Raw genomic sequence first — 18,786 nt, 5'->3', positions numbered from 1 at the left:
TTACAGTGTTTTCCATGCGTTAAAGAAGGTTAAATCTCATTAAGACAAGGTGTAGCTGCTATTGCAATTCTTTTTCTATCTCGCGAATGCCAGTTTCACAAGTTATATCTACACCTGCAAGCACGCGATGCAATTGACGCTATTATACGAGGAGTTAAAAAAAAAAAAGAAAAAGCACGTGCTAATTCGCGTGCTTACTTCCGTAAAACGACACTTCTATGACCTTCTCTTGCAATATTCAATGCACACATGAACACTCATTTCATTTAAAATCACAAACACAGCATGATTCTCGTAAGCTCTGCATGTTCCTAACAATTCAGTGCTTAGGCTATATCAAGTTGCGAATCATATTACTGCGTATAGTTTATTTCCTTAAATTATTATTCAAAAGATACACACAAATAAAGCCATTTAATGTGCACTCAAATAACAAGACGGAGAAACAATTCAGATTTTAACGCTTGTGTAACGTGCGACGGACTTACCATGTACAGAGAAAGCAAAAGATATCTAGATCATGAATAAATATATAATAGGTTGCGAGACTTGCTGAGTTTCTCGTAACACATGCTAGAGGCGCTAATGTAGAAATAGATCTTTCTGCCACCTGTTGGGAGTAGGCGAACTTATTGCATCTAGCAGCGCACCAAGTACCGAAAATAAAAACTAATTACTCCATGCATTTAGCAGCGCACCTGATGACGAAAATGTTAAACTGTGCAGAAAGTATTCCCTTCCACCCTCATAGATATTCAAAACTAACCCAATTTAAAATAAAACATTTACATTTTTATTCCTCACAGCATCTTACACTGAAAATTCTTACCGGAGACAACAGGAAGATAAAAGAGACGATCTATTTTACACTACCCAATTAAAATATAACCAGACAAAGACAAAAAATTAAGCAAAAGGTTAGATAATTGGGATTGTATTCTTTGGATATTTATGGTACAGCACAATGGAAAAGTCTGCAAAAACTACTTAGATAGTTCAATTTATTATATTACTACTACTTTACAATACATTCAACAACACTATTTTACAACGTCCATAAACATCACTGTTTAACATACACTGCTTATACACACACGTATCACTTATTAGCAAGTTTCTGGCTGCCATTTTGTCTTCTCAAGCAACGTCTCGAACGGATGAATAGAGAACTCTGGGTAATGTACCCAACACGTAGTTCTAATGTTCACCACCTACAACGTCGGGCGCTGATCATCTTATTTGAACCCCCTGCCGCCAGATGGTGCTGACCGCAGTTTCGCATCCTATTTATCCATGTCTAGAGAATGTAAACACCCCGCAGCCTATTCCTCCCCCCTACGGGCCAACCACACGGGGAGGTAAAGAGCATAATATGACCTTGAATGTCTGTTTACACTCTCCAACTATCCATTGCACCGAGTGTACAAGTCTCGATATTCACGCTATGACATTTTCAGTGTGGTAAAGAGAAGAGTTTCCTGCTTCAGTGGGCTTGTCTAACTGATGTGAATTGGCGTTACATTCTACAGCTCAACACCAACAGGTTGCCATACAAACTAAGCATACCACAAAGTAACAGCAATGCATTACTAGCTACGAAGTCAACCCCGAACGAAACAAAATCATATACTACAAGTTGTAACATGAGGTTTGAGGACAGTCACTGTAAATGTTAAAAAAAAAACTAATTTTAATAAAATATTTTATAACAGAGTAACTACATATGTAGGTACTGTATACCATAATTAAATGAAAATAATTACATTATAAGATTGATGTTTATAAATTGTTGTTTACAAACGCTTTGATTGCACACGCGTCCACACCTGTGGAGTAACGGTCAGCGCGTCTGGCCGCGAAACCAGGTGGCCCGGGTTCGATTCCCGGTCGGGGCAAGTTACCTGGTTGAGGTTTTTTCCGGGGTTTTCCCTCAACCCAATACGAGCAAATGCTGGGTAACTTTCGGTGCTTCATTCAGACGCTAAATAACCTAAGCTGTTGATAAAGCGTCGTAAAATAACCTACTAAAATAAATAAAAAAATTGCACACGCACGCTGTGCACTAGAGATGGGAGGTTATTCGAAAATAACCGGTTATTGTAAAATTAATTTAACCTGAAGAAGGTCAACCGGTTATTTTCCGGTTATTATTTGGAATTTTGAAGTCAACAAATTAGTTAGGAAAACAAATTGAGAGGTCATTTACAATATAAATCAAATAACAATCAGCAATAAACTGTTAACCAACCAGAAGATTGTTGAAAGAACGTCATTACATGCTGAGGATCATCAATGACGTCCCTGATCAAAATACGAGTATAAAAAATGGTAAGAGGTTATGAAATTGAATTTAGTTAATTACTTCACTGATATTACGGTCATAAGTAAGATAAAAATATCACAAAATTGCATAATTTTTATAATAATAATCTTGATTATGAAACTTTTGACGGGCAATTTATTCTCCTATAACCAATAAATATTGACGTCAAAATTTATCGCCGTTTGAAATGCTTCAATACCCGCAGATATATTATAAGTTAATCAGTGAAAGTCGGCATAGATTATTATTGATATTAAATCGAAATCTCATTTTTCATTTTTCCATCTACGGACAAATGAAGGAAGTAAAGTAGTAACCCATACCCTATCTAGGAATGGCCTACGAGACAATTTGTATATAGAATTGATTGCATAGAGTACAAAATAATAAAAATAAATTATGTTCGACTGACATCAAATTTGAGATAGAGTTAAAATACATTTGATTTAATGGATATTAAAAAAAACCGGTCTTCCGTTTATTGAGGAAAATAACCGGTTATTAGGTTAAACCGGCAAGCAAAAATAACCTGTAATTAACCGGTTAACCGTATGAAAATAACCGATTATCAAAATAAGCGGTTATTTTTGCCCATCCTTACTGTACACCGTCCATTGTTTCATGGCGCCTGATCACCAGTGTTTCCAGCACATAAATTGTATCCCCGTCAGTATAACATCTGCAAATCCGTCAGAATCCGTCAAAAAAAAAAAAGACCGACGGATTTCCAGGTGTTATACTGACGGGGATACAATTTATGTGTTGGCTACACTGGTGATCAGGCGCCATGAAACAATGGACGGTGAACAGAGGGATGGGCAAAAATTATATATGTGTGTGTGTGTGTAATGTATATATTAACAGAAGTTACTTACCAACCCTGACTAAAATAATAATTCGTAAACATCTAATTTGATTACGAGGAAATCTGAAACAGGGGATTCTTGAACATAGTACGAAACAGGCAGGGCTGTTCAAATAAAATGTAGAAGTTCCCAAAAATTAAACAATTAAAAATGACAGCAGCTAAAAATGTCAAAAGATTATGTAAATCGTAATTTCCGCCAGAAAATCCGTCACCCGTCAAAGCCATTTTTTCCCGTCCGCTACGTTGAAATTCCGTCAGTTTTGACGGATTTTTGACGGAATTTCCGTCCAGTTGGCAAAACTGCTGATCACGTTACGCTGCGTAAATAGCATAGTTTCGGCAATGTAACAAAGATAACAACACCTCCTATCGCCTACAATATTTCTGTAGAGAGTACTTTAAAATTGCCTGTTTCAATGCCTAGACCTACTGTATATCAAGTTGAAATCATGTTATTTTTCGGTTGTACAGTAATTGGAATCGAGTTTTATTTTCTTATTGTTAGCGAAATAACTTATAGCTAAATCAAATAACATTATTTTACAATTTACATTTTTCCAGCTTGTTATTTACTCAATTGCACCATCTTTCAATGAAAGGAAACTCTCAGTTCCAATAAGTACATCCGTCACACGATTACACAACATCGTAACACGCAATGTGATTGTTTGAGCCACATTCTTCAGCGTCCATTACTTTCCGATGTTAGACTGTTGGCGCTGAATAAGATTGCGAGTGTGTCTAACTACACATGGCTTGAAATCATTTCCATAGCGTGATATTACATTACAGGCTAGATAGCTCCGCTATATTACAACGCTGTGTCATAACGAAGATTAGATTAAACACTGTGACGACACAGGCAAGCTGCGAGGCCTTATATCAAGCTTTATTCTGTTCATTAATGCGAACGATAACCGTTCTTAATCCGACTCTGTGGAAGGTTTTCGGTAAAGTGGCTTAAAATATGAAGACATCGGTGCTGCAGCGTAGGGATAATTAAGGACTCATCTTAATAAAGAGGTCAGTTTACAGTTAAGGCTCATTTAACATTGAAATTAACATGTAATGGTTGTATTGACTCTTCGCGGACTCATCCGGGACGAATTCATTCATATAGTCACATAGGCGGAGTTGTGGAGGGGGGGGACATGGTGGGGCACTGTCCCCCAAACTTGGCCGAACTTCTATTAACGTTAGAAAATATTGAATTCAAAAGATTTTTCTTTTTGCTTCTGTTTATGATTAAATTTCTGTGCTTAAATTGACCGGTTATTCTTCTGGAGTTTTCGAGTATTTAAAATCTCCTCAGAATGGAGTATCAATCCTTCGAGCTGAGTGAGTCCAATGGTGGGAATGCCACCTTAAAGCGTATGAACGTGCCTGCTTAAAAGCAGGAACTTAAGGAAATTCTTTCTGGAAGCGGAACAGGCCAGGAGGCCTAATCCAAGACTGTTATTGATGATGATGATGATGATGATGCTTAATTTGACGAATTAATGCCTTCAGACCATGTGTCTAGACTATAATATTTATTTTAAATTTCTGAATGTACCGTATAAGAATTTCTATACCTCATTTGAGGAATAGAAGCACTGTAATGTCCTTTTTAAACAGCCTGTACTGATATGTTAGAACTCTGCAGGTGTTCAAGCAGCCACATGGAGAAATATGAATAACATACTGCACAACAATGTAGTAAAAAAAGTAATCCCGGTAAACTCAAAGATGAAATTAAATAAAATAATTAGAATTTACATTTCATATTATGATATCTTGCGTTTTAAAATAAACAGATAAAGTAAGTATAAATTGGTCCACCGCTGTGGAGTAATGGTTAGCACATCTGGCCATGAAACGAGCGGCCCCGAGTTCAAATTCTGATTGGGACAAGTTACTTGGTTGGGGTTTTTTAAGTGGAGCACGCGAAAACAAGTCTACCATCATGATCATCAATAGCCCGATGATGATGATGATGATGATGATGATGATGGTGATAATAATAATGTACATAAGTGTTCTGCCCAAGGACAGGTCTTTCACTGCAAACCACCATTCTCGAAACTTTCCTATTTTCTACCTTCCTCTTAGTCTCCGCTTATAATCCACATATCTTAAGGTCGTCTATCATCTCATATCGTCTTCTGCCCCGAACTCTTCTCCCGTTCACCATTCCTTCCAGTGCATCCTTCAGTAGGCAGTTTCTTCTCAGCCAGTGACCTAACCAATTCCTTTTTCTGATCAGTTTCAGCATCATTCTTTCTTCACCCACCCTTTCCAACACAGCTTCGTTTCTTATTCTGTCTGTCCATTTCACACGCTCCAGTCTTCCCCATGCAGTTCTTCTTGGGAATGAAAAATGTGGTAGCTTCCCGTTTCTTTCCGCATACCACTCTCTCTTTCACATCTTAAAAGACCACAAGGGGCCTCAGCGTGAAGGTAGGAGAGTGAATTTTACTAATTGAGCCCTCCGGATTTCACCGAAATTCACAGCAAGGATTAAATATCATAAAATTTACTTGTCACACGTTAAAAGTGTTAAAATTGTTAAAAAGGTATTTACCTTCGACAGACGGGTCGTTTCGACGCTATTTGTCGTCGTCTTCAGTGTCTCTTGAACCACTGCTGATTTTGGCTCTGCGATGTGCAGTTGTCGATGGTAAGGGTGGGGGTATGTTGCTCCTATGGTGGGGGTTGGTTGTCTGTATGCTATGACGTACTATGACGTCAAACAATGTGTGCGTATTGAACTGTAGTTGCGTATTAAGTATATATTGTGGGTGTGCTATTGTATTCTTATATATTTCGCATTGTTCTAGGATGTTTAACTGTGAACGTTTTGGTGTGATGTGTAAAATTTCCATATCTGTTTCTATATTATTGTAGTCATGATTATTGTCGATAAAGTGATCTGCATAATTTGATGTAATGTAAGGTTTGGTTATAGCTTTAATAGGTTCGTTGTATCTTGTATGAAAAGATCTTCCTGTCTGTCCTATGTAAAAATGTGGGCAACTATTGCATTTTAATTTGTAAACTCCAGTTGAATTATATATATTTGAATGTTTAGTGTGGTTATTTAAGTATTTCTGTGTTGTGTTATTTGTTTTGTATGCAATTTTGTACTTTAGTTTTCTGAATGAAGTTGCAATTTTGTGGGTATTAGTATTGTGATATGTTAATGTTATGTATTTATTCTCGCGTGCTGTTTGTGTTGGTTTGGTCTGTTTTTGTTTTGCCTTTTTTATTAGTGTGTGTATTATGTTAGGGTTGTATCCATTGTCTTGTGCTATATATTTTATTGTGTTTAATTATATAGCACAAGACAATGGATACAACCCTAACATAATACACACACTAATAAAAAAGGCAAAACAAAAACAGACCAAACCAACACAAACAGCACGCGAGAATAAATACATAACATTAACATATCACAATACCAATACCCACAAAATTGCAACTTCATTCAGAAAACTAAAGTACAAAATTGCATACAAAACAAATAACACAACACAGAAATACTTAAATAACCACACTAAACATTCAAATATATATAATTCAACTGGAGTTTACAAATTAAAATGCAATAGTTGCCCACATTTTTACATAGGACAGACAGGAAGATCGTTTCATACAAGATACAACGAACATATTAAAGCTATAACCAAACCTTACATTACATCAAATTATGCAGATCACATTATCGACAATAATCATGACTACAATAATATAGAAACAGATATGGAAATTTTACACATCACACCAAAACGTTCACAGTTAAACATCCTAGAACAATACGAAATATATAAGAATGCAATAGCACACCCACAATATATACTTAATACGCAACTACAGTTCAATACGCACACATTGTTTGACGTCATAGTACGTCATAGCATACAGACAACCAACCCCCACCATAGGAGCAACACACCCCCACCCCTACCATCGACAACTGCACATCGCAGAGCCAAAATCAGCAGTGGTTCAAGAGACACTGAAGACGACAACAAATAGCGTCGAAACGGGCCGTCTGTCGAAGGTAAATACCTTTTTAACAATTTTAACACTTTTAACGTGTGACAGAGTAAATTTTATGTTTTTAACAAAGTTTTAACGAGAACTTTAATCAATGATTAAATATCAGTTCTATCAGGTTTTTGAGGCGATCAGAGGCCGGGAAATCCCAATTAGCCTTTGCTCCCCAATAACAATAACAACAACAACAATAATAATAATAATAATAATAATAATAAATACCCAAATTATAATCCAAACTTCAAATACCCATACGAAGAGAAAAGCGTAAAATTAGACTTAAAAATAGTAGTAGACTAGTAATAATAATAATAATAATAATAATAATAATAATAATAATAATATATAATATAATTTATTTCAAGAAATAGTCTGCCCAGGCATCCTGGGTTGCCAAAAACACAGAATAACACACATATAAGAATAGTAATGATTACAGTAAGATAGATGAGCCAATTTTAAATGTGAACTAGGAGCTTAAGTTTAAGAAATAATAAATTTGTACATATATTTGTAACAATCACACACTAACGAATAGAAAAGGGGGGGGGGTATTATGATATTCCGTATAAATGATTTTTCAGAATTGCCACAGACCCTTTAATGGTTGAAGTAATTATTTTTGGAATGATGTCATGGATTCCAAATGTTTTGATAGTGTTTACAGTTGGTCGTGGGATGGTGCCCCTCGCTCCGATCATTAAACCATGTACTTCCCAGGTGCCTTCCATCTGATATTTTTCTCGAAAATACGGAATAGTAGGCTCATAAATTTGTTGTTTTTCTTTGTTGACCTCGGATGGTTGGGTCTGGCTCATCTCAAATCTAACAGTTGGGTCCAGTATAACGCCTTTACTATTAGTCTTGTCTAGAGCCACGATGTCCGCTCTTCTAATTCCGCCGCCTTCAGACGCAACGCAGTGCACCTCTTCATGGACCTCGAAGGATTTGTTTCTAAGGGCTTGTGCTATTAGTTTTCGGATGTTATGATGGCGTGAATTTCTCAGGAGTTCTCCATGCTGACAGGATCCTAGGTCGTGTGCTAAGGTTTCAATCTCGTTGCAGTATCTGCAACGGAAACCGTCCAAGGATCTCCCATGAAGACTTCTCACTGGTGCTACGTTAGCATTCATCTTAATAGCGTCCCGCCATTCAGAGGAAGACAGACCCTCCTTAGAAAAAATCCATTTATTTCCGGGAGTATATTCTTGAAATAAAATAACACCTTTTCCTTTATGTGGAAGCGCACACCATTTGTCGTACTCTTGTTTCCTAAGATTTTGTCGTAGTTTATGGACATTGATGTTACTTATATCCAGATGTTCAGGTGGAATTTTTAACTTCCTGGAACATACTTTCTTTTCTGCTGCTATGTTCCTTGTAGAAACGACAAGAGGATTCGAGGTTCTCAATAATGTGTTGCAAATATTGAGATGCTGTAAATATGCTTCCCATTGAGCTTTGAAAAGGCTGAGACCCTTATATTTACGTTCGGTGTACAACATCGCGTCGGGCGTGTCTCCTGACAAACATAAAATTTCCTTCACCGAACTTTTAATTAACTTATCCACATCTTCGAGAAACCGGTCAGAAAGCTGGTGAAGGGGAGCATTTTGAAGAGGATAAACAAGTATAGGCCAAATATACATATTTAAAACATTGAGTTTTTGTTCTGGTTTCAGAAGATAAGTAGACGTTAAAGCTTGGATCTTATTATTTAAATTATTGATTACTTTGGCAATGTCAAACTTAATTTCATCAGAAAAATTAATCCCAAGGTATTTGATTCGTTCATCTCCATCAATACTATTAACAATTGATCCTCCAAGATTCAATGTCGTACTACTTAATTTTCCTTTCTCGATAACGATGGTTTGAGTTTTAGATTCATTTAGACTTAATCCGATCTGCTGTAATGACCGTTTTGTCATGGTAAATATTTCAGATGCAGTAATTGTACTTTTAGCAACAAGTGCAATATCATCCGCAAATCCTAATGTTACTACATTATTTAGATCCGATACAAGGTCATATCCAAATTCTTCAGCCACACTAGGCTCGGATAATTCATCAAAAATGTGGTCTATGCTGGGATTAAAAAGCATTGGGGAAAGAGGAGCGCCTTGCATAACCCCTTGTTTAAACGGTATGGGTTTTGTTTTATGGATTCCAACCTCTATCTGGGTTTCATTTCCACACTGTAAATTTATAATTAAATCCTGTAATTTTTGGGGAAGGGCAGAATTGTGAATGACAGATTCCAAATGCCGATGTCCAACAGTATCATAAGCTTTATGCACATCAAGAAACAATATGGTGACATCTTCTTTTTCGATTTTGGCCTTACGAAGAACTGAATTTAATATAGAGGCATTAATCTGTGCACCAGCAGTAGATACAAATCCTCGTTGGTTTTCATTAAATTCTACGTATTGTTGCATTCTTGAACAAAGACACCTCTCCAAAACTCTTCGAATTACTGAACAAATGGTTATAGGTCGATAATTATTTGGGTCCTTTTTTTCTCCACCTTTATATATAAGAACAGTTCTAGCTTTCCGAAAAAAATTAGGTACCCAATTGTGTGATAACATTTTAGTTCCTATTAATGCTAAAATTACTGCAACTTTTTCACATTTAATAGTTCGCATCAATATTTTATCTGGTCCTGCAGAAGTGTCAATCGAAATACCTTGCATAGCTTTAAGAATTTCTTCCTTACTAACAGTATCCAGAAATTTGTTGTTAATATCATCTTTGTCAACTTCAGTAATATGGTTCGGATAATTATCCAAGTGATGGTGGTTTACATTATTAAATTTATTATTAAACGTAGTTTCAATCTCATTTACCGGAATACTTAAAGGACATTTCTTTGGTTCAAATATTTGACGAACTGCTTTCTTTCTTTGGTTATAATATAGGAATTGTGTCACCTGGTAATTCTATTTTTCTAGTCTGACTTGCTTTTCTCGTTTGGATTTCCTTTGCGGATTTGTGGTTTCAGTATAGTGTCTATTATTATTTTTGAAGTCACCACGTCTGCGTGCTAGATAATACCGCGTGGCGGGGTGTTTGGGGCCTGGGAGAAAATGATGAGCAGTACCAAGAAAATCTTTGAAATCTTCCGTATATTTTTTAAAGTTTTCCTCGTCCATATTACTCTGAAAAATTTGAATCCACTCATCCAAATTTTGTTGAAACCCATGAACATAATTTTTGTCTGAAACATTCTCACTCTCGAGATTAGGGAGTGGTATCTCCGGTATATCAAGGGAAACATTCTGATTATTAGAATTATAACTAGAACATAGATTAGTACGAAATTCTTCCGGATGAGCTTTAGCAATATGCTGCTTAACACCTTTGAAAAATTTATTACAATGAGGACAGATGTTAAGTGCAGTTGACCGTATACCATGAGCCACTTTCATGTGCTTATGAATACCCCTTTTATCATACAACTTTTTGCAATAAATACATCCAATTTTATTTTGTCGTAATGATGAATCATTATCATCAGGTTGATTAGTAGCACTAATATGTGTAGAAATATCGTAAGGATTTTCTGCTGCTGCTGGGGTAATATTCAGCGAAGAATCTTCTGATGTGTGACATCTCGAAATGTGGGTATTGATGCCTCGATGAGTAAAAGATTTATCACATAAAGTACAAGTGACAGAAGAAGTGTTAGTAAAATCAAATGGAGTAGACAGAGGGATGTTGGTTGACATCACTGATAAATTAAACTAAAACTCGTAAATAAACTACACAAAAACGAAATAAAACGAATTAATGTTTGTAAGCACTGTTGCTATGTAAAATCAACAAGCCTATAAAGTCACTAGAAAACACACTGAATTTCTTGAAGATTCACATGATGAAAAACTTTCCTAATATACACATGAACAAACGAAATAAGAAAGTCTTCGGATAATCAAGAATTAATCCAGTTAAGGATATTAATCACATAATAAACGTTTGAAATGAAAGAGCACACATTGATCAAACCATGGCCTTCCAAGTTACATATAAACATAATAATAATAATAATAATAATAATAATAATAATAATAATAATAATAATAATAATAATGATAATGAAAATAATACAATTTTAAAGGTGGAAGATTAAATCTCAGGGCACAGTTATAGCTCGCGCAAGGAACGATTACCGAAAAGCAATGGTGGCGTTGCTGTTTGTTTTGACGTGTGTATGTAGGCATGCCGAGGGAGCGAGAGGTACGAGCGGATGGAAGTACTGCCTCTTTCAAGAAGATGAACGAATGAGGACATCGCTGTTGAAATAAATAACGTAGCAAGAGAAAAATTCGAAGCTAATTAAACGCGCAACATATGTTTACGAATGAAATAATAATACCGTGCGATACAAGACACGTATTCACATGCAATGGAACAAACTAAAGTCGTAATGTAACTATCATAACACAAGACTGATTCTATCGATGTCGTTTCTCTTCCGACTGTACTACTGAATATCATTCAAGCTATCTCGTGACCTTTCCCTTCCCCCGCTCTTCCTAATCGTATTGTTTCATTCGCATTCCTTCTGTCGGTATTCCCTGCTTGCGAGACCTATAAAAATCTAAAATTATTGTTCGCAATCCATGTGACATACGTAAGCAGCAGTAAGTAGGAGTGCGGAATGGAGAACGTGTAATAATTATAGTGATGATGATGTTGATGATGATTAAAATAATAATAATAATAATAATAATAATAATAATAATAATAATAATAATAATAATTGTAAGAATGCTACGAACAGGGTCAAACGCTTAAAGAATGACCAAATTCAGCGGGCTTAACCATAGGCGATGTAAAATAGTTATTAATCAAGGAACTATAGAACAGATATCTTCTTTTAACTACTTAGGCTGCAATATATCTTATTTGGGTGAACAGGATATTAACAGTAAGTTGAGCAAATTCCAAGAGATGTGTGGAACAATAAGAAGAACTTTAAGAAATAAAACACAGCGCTCAACGCAATTAAAATTTTACAAAACCCTAGCAGTTCCATTATTAACTTACGGCTCAGAAAACTGGTCATTAAACCGTGCATCAAAAAGAAAAATTCAAGTAAGTGAAATTAAGTTTCTACGAGGTGTTGCCGGTTATATTTTATTGGATCATCAAAGAAATGAAAATATCCGACAATTATTAAATATTTTTAATTTAGAAGAAAAGATTAAAAATCAGAAACAAAATTGGTACCAACATATTACAAGAATGACTAATGACAGATTACCAAAACAAATTATGGATTATGCACCAACAGGATATAGAAATGTCGGAAGACCGAAAATAAGATGGACAGATGATTTAAGCCTTGAAGACGGAACAGGCCAATAGGCCTAATCCCTGTAGCTGAAGAGGGTTATTTTACGACGCTGTATCAACATCTAGGTTATTTAGCGTCTGAATGAAATGAAGGTGATAATGCCGGTGAAATGAGTCCGGGGTCCAGCACCGAAAGTTACCCAGCATTTGCTCGTATTGGGTTGAGGGAAAACCCCGGAAAAAACCTCAACCAGGTAACTTGTCCCGACCAGGATTCGAACCCGGGCCACCTGGTTTCGCGGCCAGACGCGCTGACCGTTACTCCACAGGTGTGGACCCCTGTAGCTGAAGAAGAAAAAGAAGAAGAAGGAGAAGTAAGAATAAACATAACGCGAAAGTGATAAAGGTTTTTTTGGAGAAGGCAGACAACGCGTTTAATGTGTGTACACAGTACTGGATAATATGGGGAACTAAGGACGCGAAACAGTAAACCGATGCTTCGTCGGGATTCGAAGTATGCGATCTGATGAATCGTGACACGGCAGTGGAACAGGCCTGACAAAAAAACATGTGTAAATCAGGCCCGGTGTAATGATTGCAGCTTTCTCCAAACCTTGTTTCCATGTCTCGAGGTGTAACACTTTTACTTCCGATCGAGAAGTCCCCGGAGTAGCACGATGCGCGACCTGCTCCTGCATCTGGCCGCTCTCCTGCTGCTCTGTGCATCCAGTGTTCTGTTCCTCGATTTCAAGTGGTTTGTGTCTGTGCGTTTGTTCCTACTGGCTGTTGGACTATTAGTGTAAGTTGAAATGCACATTCAATTCATCAGTTTATCCGTTACTACCATCATCTTCTTATATTCATCATTATCTTCATTATCTTAATCATAATGTTTAGCTTTTCAAAATTTGTCTTCAAAATCGAAATTTTTATACTCAACTATGAATATCGCAAAGTTGTCATTGTAAGATAATACAGGGAAATCATTTTATTTGTACTTAAATTTTTATTGTACCTGAGTTTTTGAATGTAATTCACTCCCACCCCCTCTACTAGTAAACTTCCGTACAGATACTGTCGTCCGTTTGCCTACGTCGCATCCCGGTTTCCCTCACCAGCTTCTGCTCGCCCCTCTGTAAAAGCTAGTGGCTGGACAGTCTTAGCTCTTTTCTGAAAACATTAATTTCTGTTAGGAATTGGACGTCTACGTAATATTATACAACTGTTTAAAATAAATAAAAGGGCCTCGTTAAGTAATTAACTGTCACGTGATTTCCCCCCTTTCTACGACTCTGCGACAAAACCACTTGGACGGACATTAGATAGCATGTCTGAGTAATTTTATCTTTTCGGATCGGGCAGAAGTGACGATTGACTTTACAGTACGTAAGGTACTCTTTTATAGAGTAGGTACAGAATTATTTCAACATGAGTTACTAGTACGAAGGACGAAACTTGGTAATTGGAATTAGGTACAATAGTCTATAGTGGGATAATATGCATAAAAGAACTAAAGCCCCTATCGAAATGAACGGCCACCATTTTAAAAAATGTGTTTAAATATCTATATTATGATTATTTTTCAATTTAACTTCAGTCTCTATATTGTACGCTAATGTGCTGTAGACAGTGTAATATACAATGTATAATGAATACGTCCGAATGGATAGCTCATTTCGTGAGTAAAAACACTTATCTATTGTTAATTCAGTACTGTATTTTGATTAAACAAAAACCCAATGAAAATTATCAAACTCAAAATCGCGATATTTCCTAGTTTATGTAAATGGATGAACTACTTTTCTACCCTTCTATACCTAGTAATGTGATTTGTTTGTATTTTACGCCAGTTCATCGAACTCCAGTCGTGGAAGGGGGTAGCAAACGATGTTTCCGGTTCTTAACCGTTAATCCAAAGGTATAGCCAGGTTAATATTAGAAATATTAGTAAAAATAAAATGATGTCCCTGTATAATTATAACTAAACGTACTATAAAGTCAATCTAGTATTAGAAGGCCGTGATTCCTAACCCACAAAAATCTCAATAGTCTTGGCATAGAATTTCCATGTAGTTGTGCCAAAAAATATTGTACGTAATTAGTACGAAAGTGTCTCTCGCGCACTGGTTTTGAAATTCCGGACTTGACTAACGCCTTGTCCATAAACGTCTCACTCCTACACAAAAGTATCAATTTCTGTTTTAGTTACGTAAATAATTATCACTAATTTCAATAGCCAAATATTGAACACTTTACAGATAACACATGTGATTAGTGAACAATTTAATACTGAAAATGTAATCCGAACTCTCCACCATCACTTATCAATGTGTAAGCGTCCGTATTTTACCAGAAACTCCTGAAACGTCAGTTTCGTATAAAAATAAAATGAGGTGTAAATCCCGAGAAGACAAAGTATATGATTATGTCTCGTGACTAGAATATTGTACGAAATGGAAATACTATAAAAATTGGAGATTTATCCTTCGAAGAGGTGGAAAAATTCAAATATCTTGGAGCAGCAGTAACAAATATAAATGACACTCGGGAGGAAATTAAACGCAGAATAAATATGGAAATGCGTGTTATTATTCGGTTGAGAAGCTTTTGTCATCTAGTCTGCTGTCAAAAAATCTGAAAGTTAGAATTTATAAAACAGTTATATTACTGATTATTCTGTATGGTTATGAAACTTGGACTCTCACTTTCAGAGAGAAACAGAGATTAAGGGTGTTCGAGAATAAGGTTCTTAGAAAAATATTTGGGGCTAAGCGGGATGAAGTTACAGGCGAATGGAGAAAGTTACACAACACAGAACTGCACACATTGTATTCTTCACCTGACGTAATTAGGAACATTAAATCCAGACGTTTGAGATGGGCAGGATATGTAGCATATATGTGCGAATCCAGAAATGCATATAGAGTGTAAGTTGGGAGGCAGGAGTGAAATAGACCATTGCGGAGGCCGAGACGTAGATGGGAGTTTAATAATAAAATGGATTTGAGGGAGGTGGGATATGATGGTAGATACTGGATTAATCTTGCTCAGGATAGGAACCGTTGACGGGCTTATGTGAGGGCGGCAATGAACCTGCGGGTTACTTAAAAGCCATTTGTAAGTAAGTAAGAAATTGGTATATATGTTGCAAATTATAGCTTTCTATGAGATACATCGCCAAGGAAAGCCTTTAACATGTGACGAGAAGAGAATTATACTTAACGTATTTTATAAGTAATTGATTAACTAGCAGACTTACTCGTGTTAATTATGTACGTTTGTGCGGCTTACAGCTGTTTCGGTGCTTCATCACACCATCATCAGAGCCTGCTAGATCTCGGCGTCATCTCGAACGTCTCTGCCTGTTATGTGGGTGCGTTTGATTGTTGAAATGTGTTGAAAAGTGGAGTCAAATAGTGTGTGTGTACTGAAATTGATCTGTGTGTTGAGAATTTGATCGGGGTGTGTTTTAGTGTGTTTGTATATTTCGTATTCTTCTAGTGTGTTGAGTTTTTGGTTCTTGGGTTGTATGTGTAGGATTTCCATGTCCGCATTTGACTCCACTTTTCAACACCTTTCAACAATCAAACGCACCCACATAACAGGCAGAGAAGTTTGAGATGACGCCGAGATCTAGTAGGCTCTGAAGATGGTGTGATGAAGCACCGAAACAGCTGTAAGCCGCATAAACTTACATACTTAAGGGGAGTTGGTCATTATCGCATGCAAAATAATGGTAAAAATAGCCTCTCTTCAAGCAGTCATAAATATAATACTATTTATCACAGCTCTTTCATTTTTTAGTGATATATGTATACACATTAAGCTTTGAAATGAAAAAGAATGGTTACTCTAGAGTAAATCTTTATCCTTAAATTAATTTTTTTAATTAAGCACAATTTTTTTTATAAATCCACTACATGTCTGTGATTAGGTACATTCTATTCACTTATTACAGCACATATTGAATTGAAAATTTGACCACTTACTGCTAATAGATACTAAAACATACCTTACTAAAATTATTCATGTATCTATAATATTATGGGCATAGGGCTTATAGCAATCATCACCGTCAATAAATTAAAAAGGAATTGAAGATTAGTATAAGCCGTATGTCCATAATATTACAGATATTTTAATAATTTTAGTAGAGTATGTTTTAGTATCTATTAGCAGTAAGTGGCCAAAATTTTAATTCAATGTGTGCTATGATAAGTGAATAGAGTGTACCTAATCACAGGTATGTAGTGAATTTATATAAAAAATATGATTAAATTCAAAAATTAATTTAAGGGTAAGATTTACACTAGATTAACCATTCTTCTTTCATTTTAAAGCTTAATGTGTATGCATATATATCACTAAAAAAATGAAAGAGCTGTGATAAATAGTATTACAATTCTGACCACTTGAAGATAGGCTATTTTTACCATTACTTTGAATGCGATAACATCCATTTCCCCTTAACACGAGTAAGTCCGCTAGTTAATCAATTACTTATATTCAAGTGTTAAAAGTAGCGTACGCAAGATTCAAAATGGTATTTTATAAGTTCGATGAGAAATATCCTTGAAGTCATGATATGATATTACGGGAGTTAGCCTACAAATGAATTTACTGCAGTTTCCGTTTCAACAATTTAGCAGTGGCGTAGCATGAAATTTTGAGCAGGGGAAGCTAACTCAAGTTGTCTTTCATGCAATATGAGAAAATGTATTACAAAAATACAGTCTTAAAATAAACAGTAGTCAATTTCAAGTCAGCAGTCGAAGATTGGTTGGAACATCGTAAGTAACACCAATAAGACATGACCTCAAATTAGACGTAATAAAATACGATTTCACGGTTTACACATATCTCTAACAAATAGACACGTATACGTATAACATTAGCTCACTCCCTGTCATACTTAGAGAAATCACAATATTAGTATCATTACGTAAGTATGCGTCTGTCTTTTGGTTGTGTCCTTCATTGACAGCAAGGGAGTCGGTCATTTGTTTTTTAAATCACACTTTTGTTCGTAAGTCAGTCTTGATAATACAATTGTCCTAAAAAATTCAAGTAAATTAGTGTCAGGAACTGTTATTTCGCTCATTATTTATTATATCAGCCACAATGCATACTAACACTTCAACTGAACACAACTGACGAATAGGGATAACTCGGAAACTACTTATTTTAAATGTTAAAGCTAGCTTCTTTTCGAGCCTTGCGACTAGGGTAGTTTAAAAGGGATGGAAAATCTGCGGGGTGGATTACACAGAAGAAACCGGTCTGCTTGGAAGCTGGTGTGTGCAGGCTTCTTGTTTACTGCTGCATCACAAATCATCCTGAGCTGCCGCATCACAATATTTAACGCGTAAATATAAATTCTATTAAAATTAATAAATAATTTTCTCCATAAACTGCAGGTTTATTATGAAATTATTAATAACTGGGGAAGCTAAGCTTTTTAGATTACATTGACGCTACGCCACTGCAATTTAGACTCGAAAACAGTGACAAGAAAGAGGCAAATAAAACACGTCTGGCAAAAACCAACGTAAGGAAAACCTTGTTCGTGACAACTGTGACGATTCTGTAAAAAGTACAGTGCGCATGAAACTACGACTTCTTTTTTAATGCAGGTAATGCGCGAATGTAAAGGCCAATAGAAAGCGGCTCCTTGTGGAGGAATACTTTTTAGTAAGAGCGGCAGAAGAGTAATGTTTTTTGTTGACTATCCACACCTTTCTAAATAATTAAAAAATATTTCAAGAACAAAATCCTTGTAACAATACTTTTATAAAATCTTAGCAGCGCCTTCGTCATTAGTTTAATGGGTATAATAAATGCATTCTTCTCTCTCATAATCATGATTTGGATGAAACTGAAATTAGCACACCCATTATTAATAGTACATTATGCAACGAGCCTATAATGGTAGTAATTAAGACGCAAGTATGTTTGTTTATGAAACGAGCGCAAGCGAGTTTCATAATTTTCATAAGAGCGTCTTAATTACCATTATAGGCAAGTTTCATACGACTTTTTATGCTCGACCATATTTCTAACTTGAAATTATTCAAAATTAGGTCATGTTATGGTTATGTGCGAACTGACCTGAATTGTGAGATGTGCGCAGACGTGAAAGTGTTGTTTTTTCCGAGGCCGAATGTCATTGACCTTGATAGAGAATAAGATGAACATTAGTCTGATATAACCTGGAAATTGATTTAGAATTGAAAAAAGAAATGACAAATTG

General features: G+C 35.9%; 1 protein-coding gene across 3 annotated transcripts in view; it reads left to right on the top strand.

Moving 5' to 3' along the window:
* LOC138704594 (dehydrogenase/reductase SDR family member 7-like) overlaps window positions 1-18,786 on the top strand; it is a 51,644-nt gene that overhangs the window by 10,829 nt on the left and 22,029 nt on the right. The window contains exon 1 of one of the 3 annotated variants that reach the window (XM_069832663.1): window positions 4,069-4,214. The exons of 1 other annotated variant lie outside the window; for it this stretch is intronic. Coding sequence is in view for 1 of the 2 variants with exons in the window: in XM_069832661.1 (XP_069688762.1) it covers window positions 13,214-13,335 (122 nt within the window). In the remaining variant the exon portion in view is untranslated. Of the gene's footprint in view, window positions 1-4,068; window positions 4,215-13,198; window positions 13,336-18,786 lie in introns of those variants that run through there. One more of the 3 variants, XM_069832661.1, reaches the window with a different exon arrangement.

The sequence above is a fragment of the Periplaneta americana genome, chromosome 8 (assembly GCF_040183065.1).
Source record: "Periplaneta americana isolate PAMFEO1 chromosome 8, P.americana_PAMFEO1_priV1, whole genome shotgun sequence".
Classification (NCBI taxonomy): Eukaryota; Metazoa; Arthropoda; class Insecta; order Blattodea; family Blattidae; genus Periplaneta; species Periplaneta americana.
Note: the sequence above shows the minus strand (reverse complement) of the source record. Positions and strands in the feature narration are given on the sequence as shown.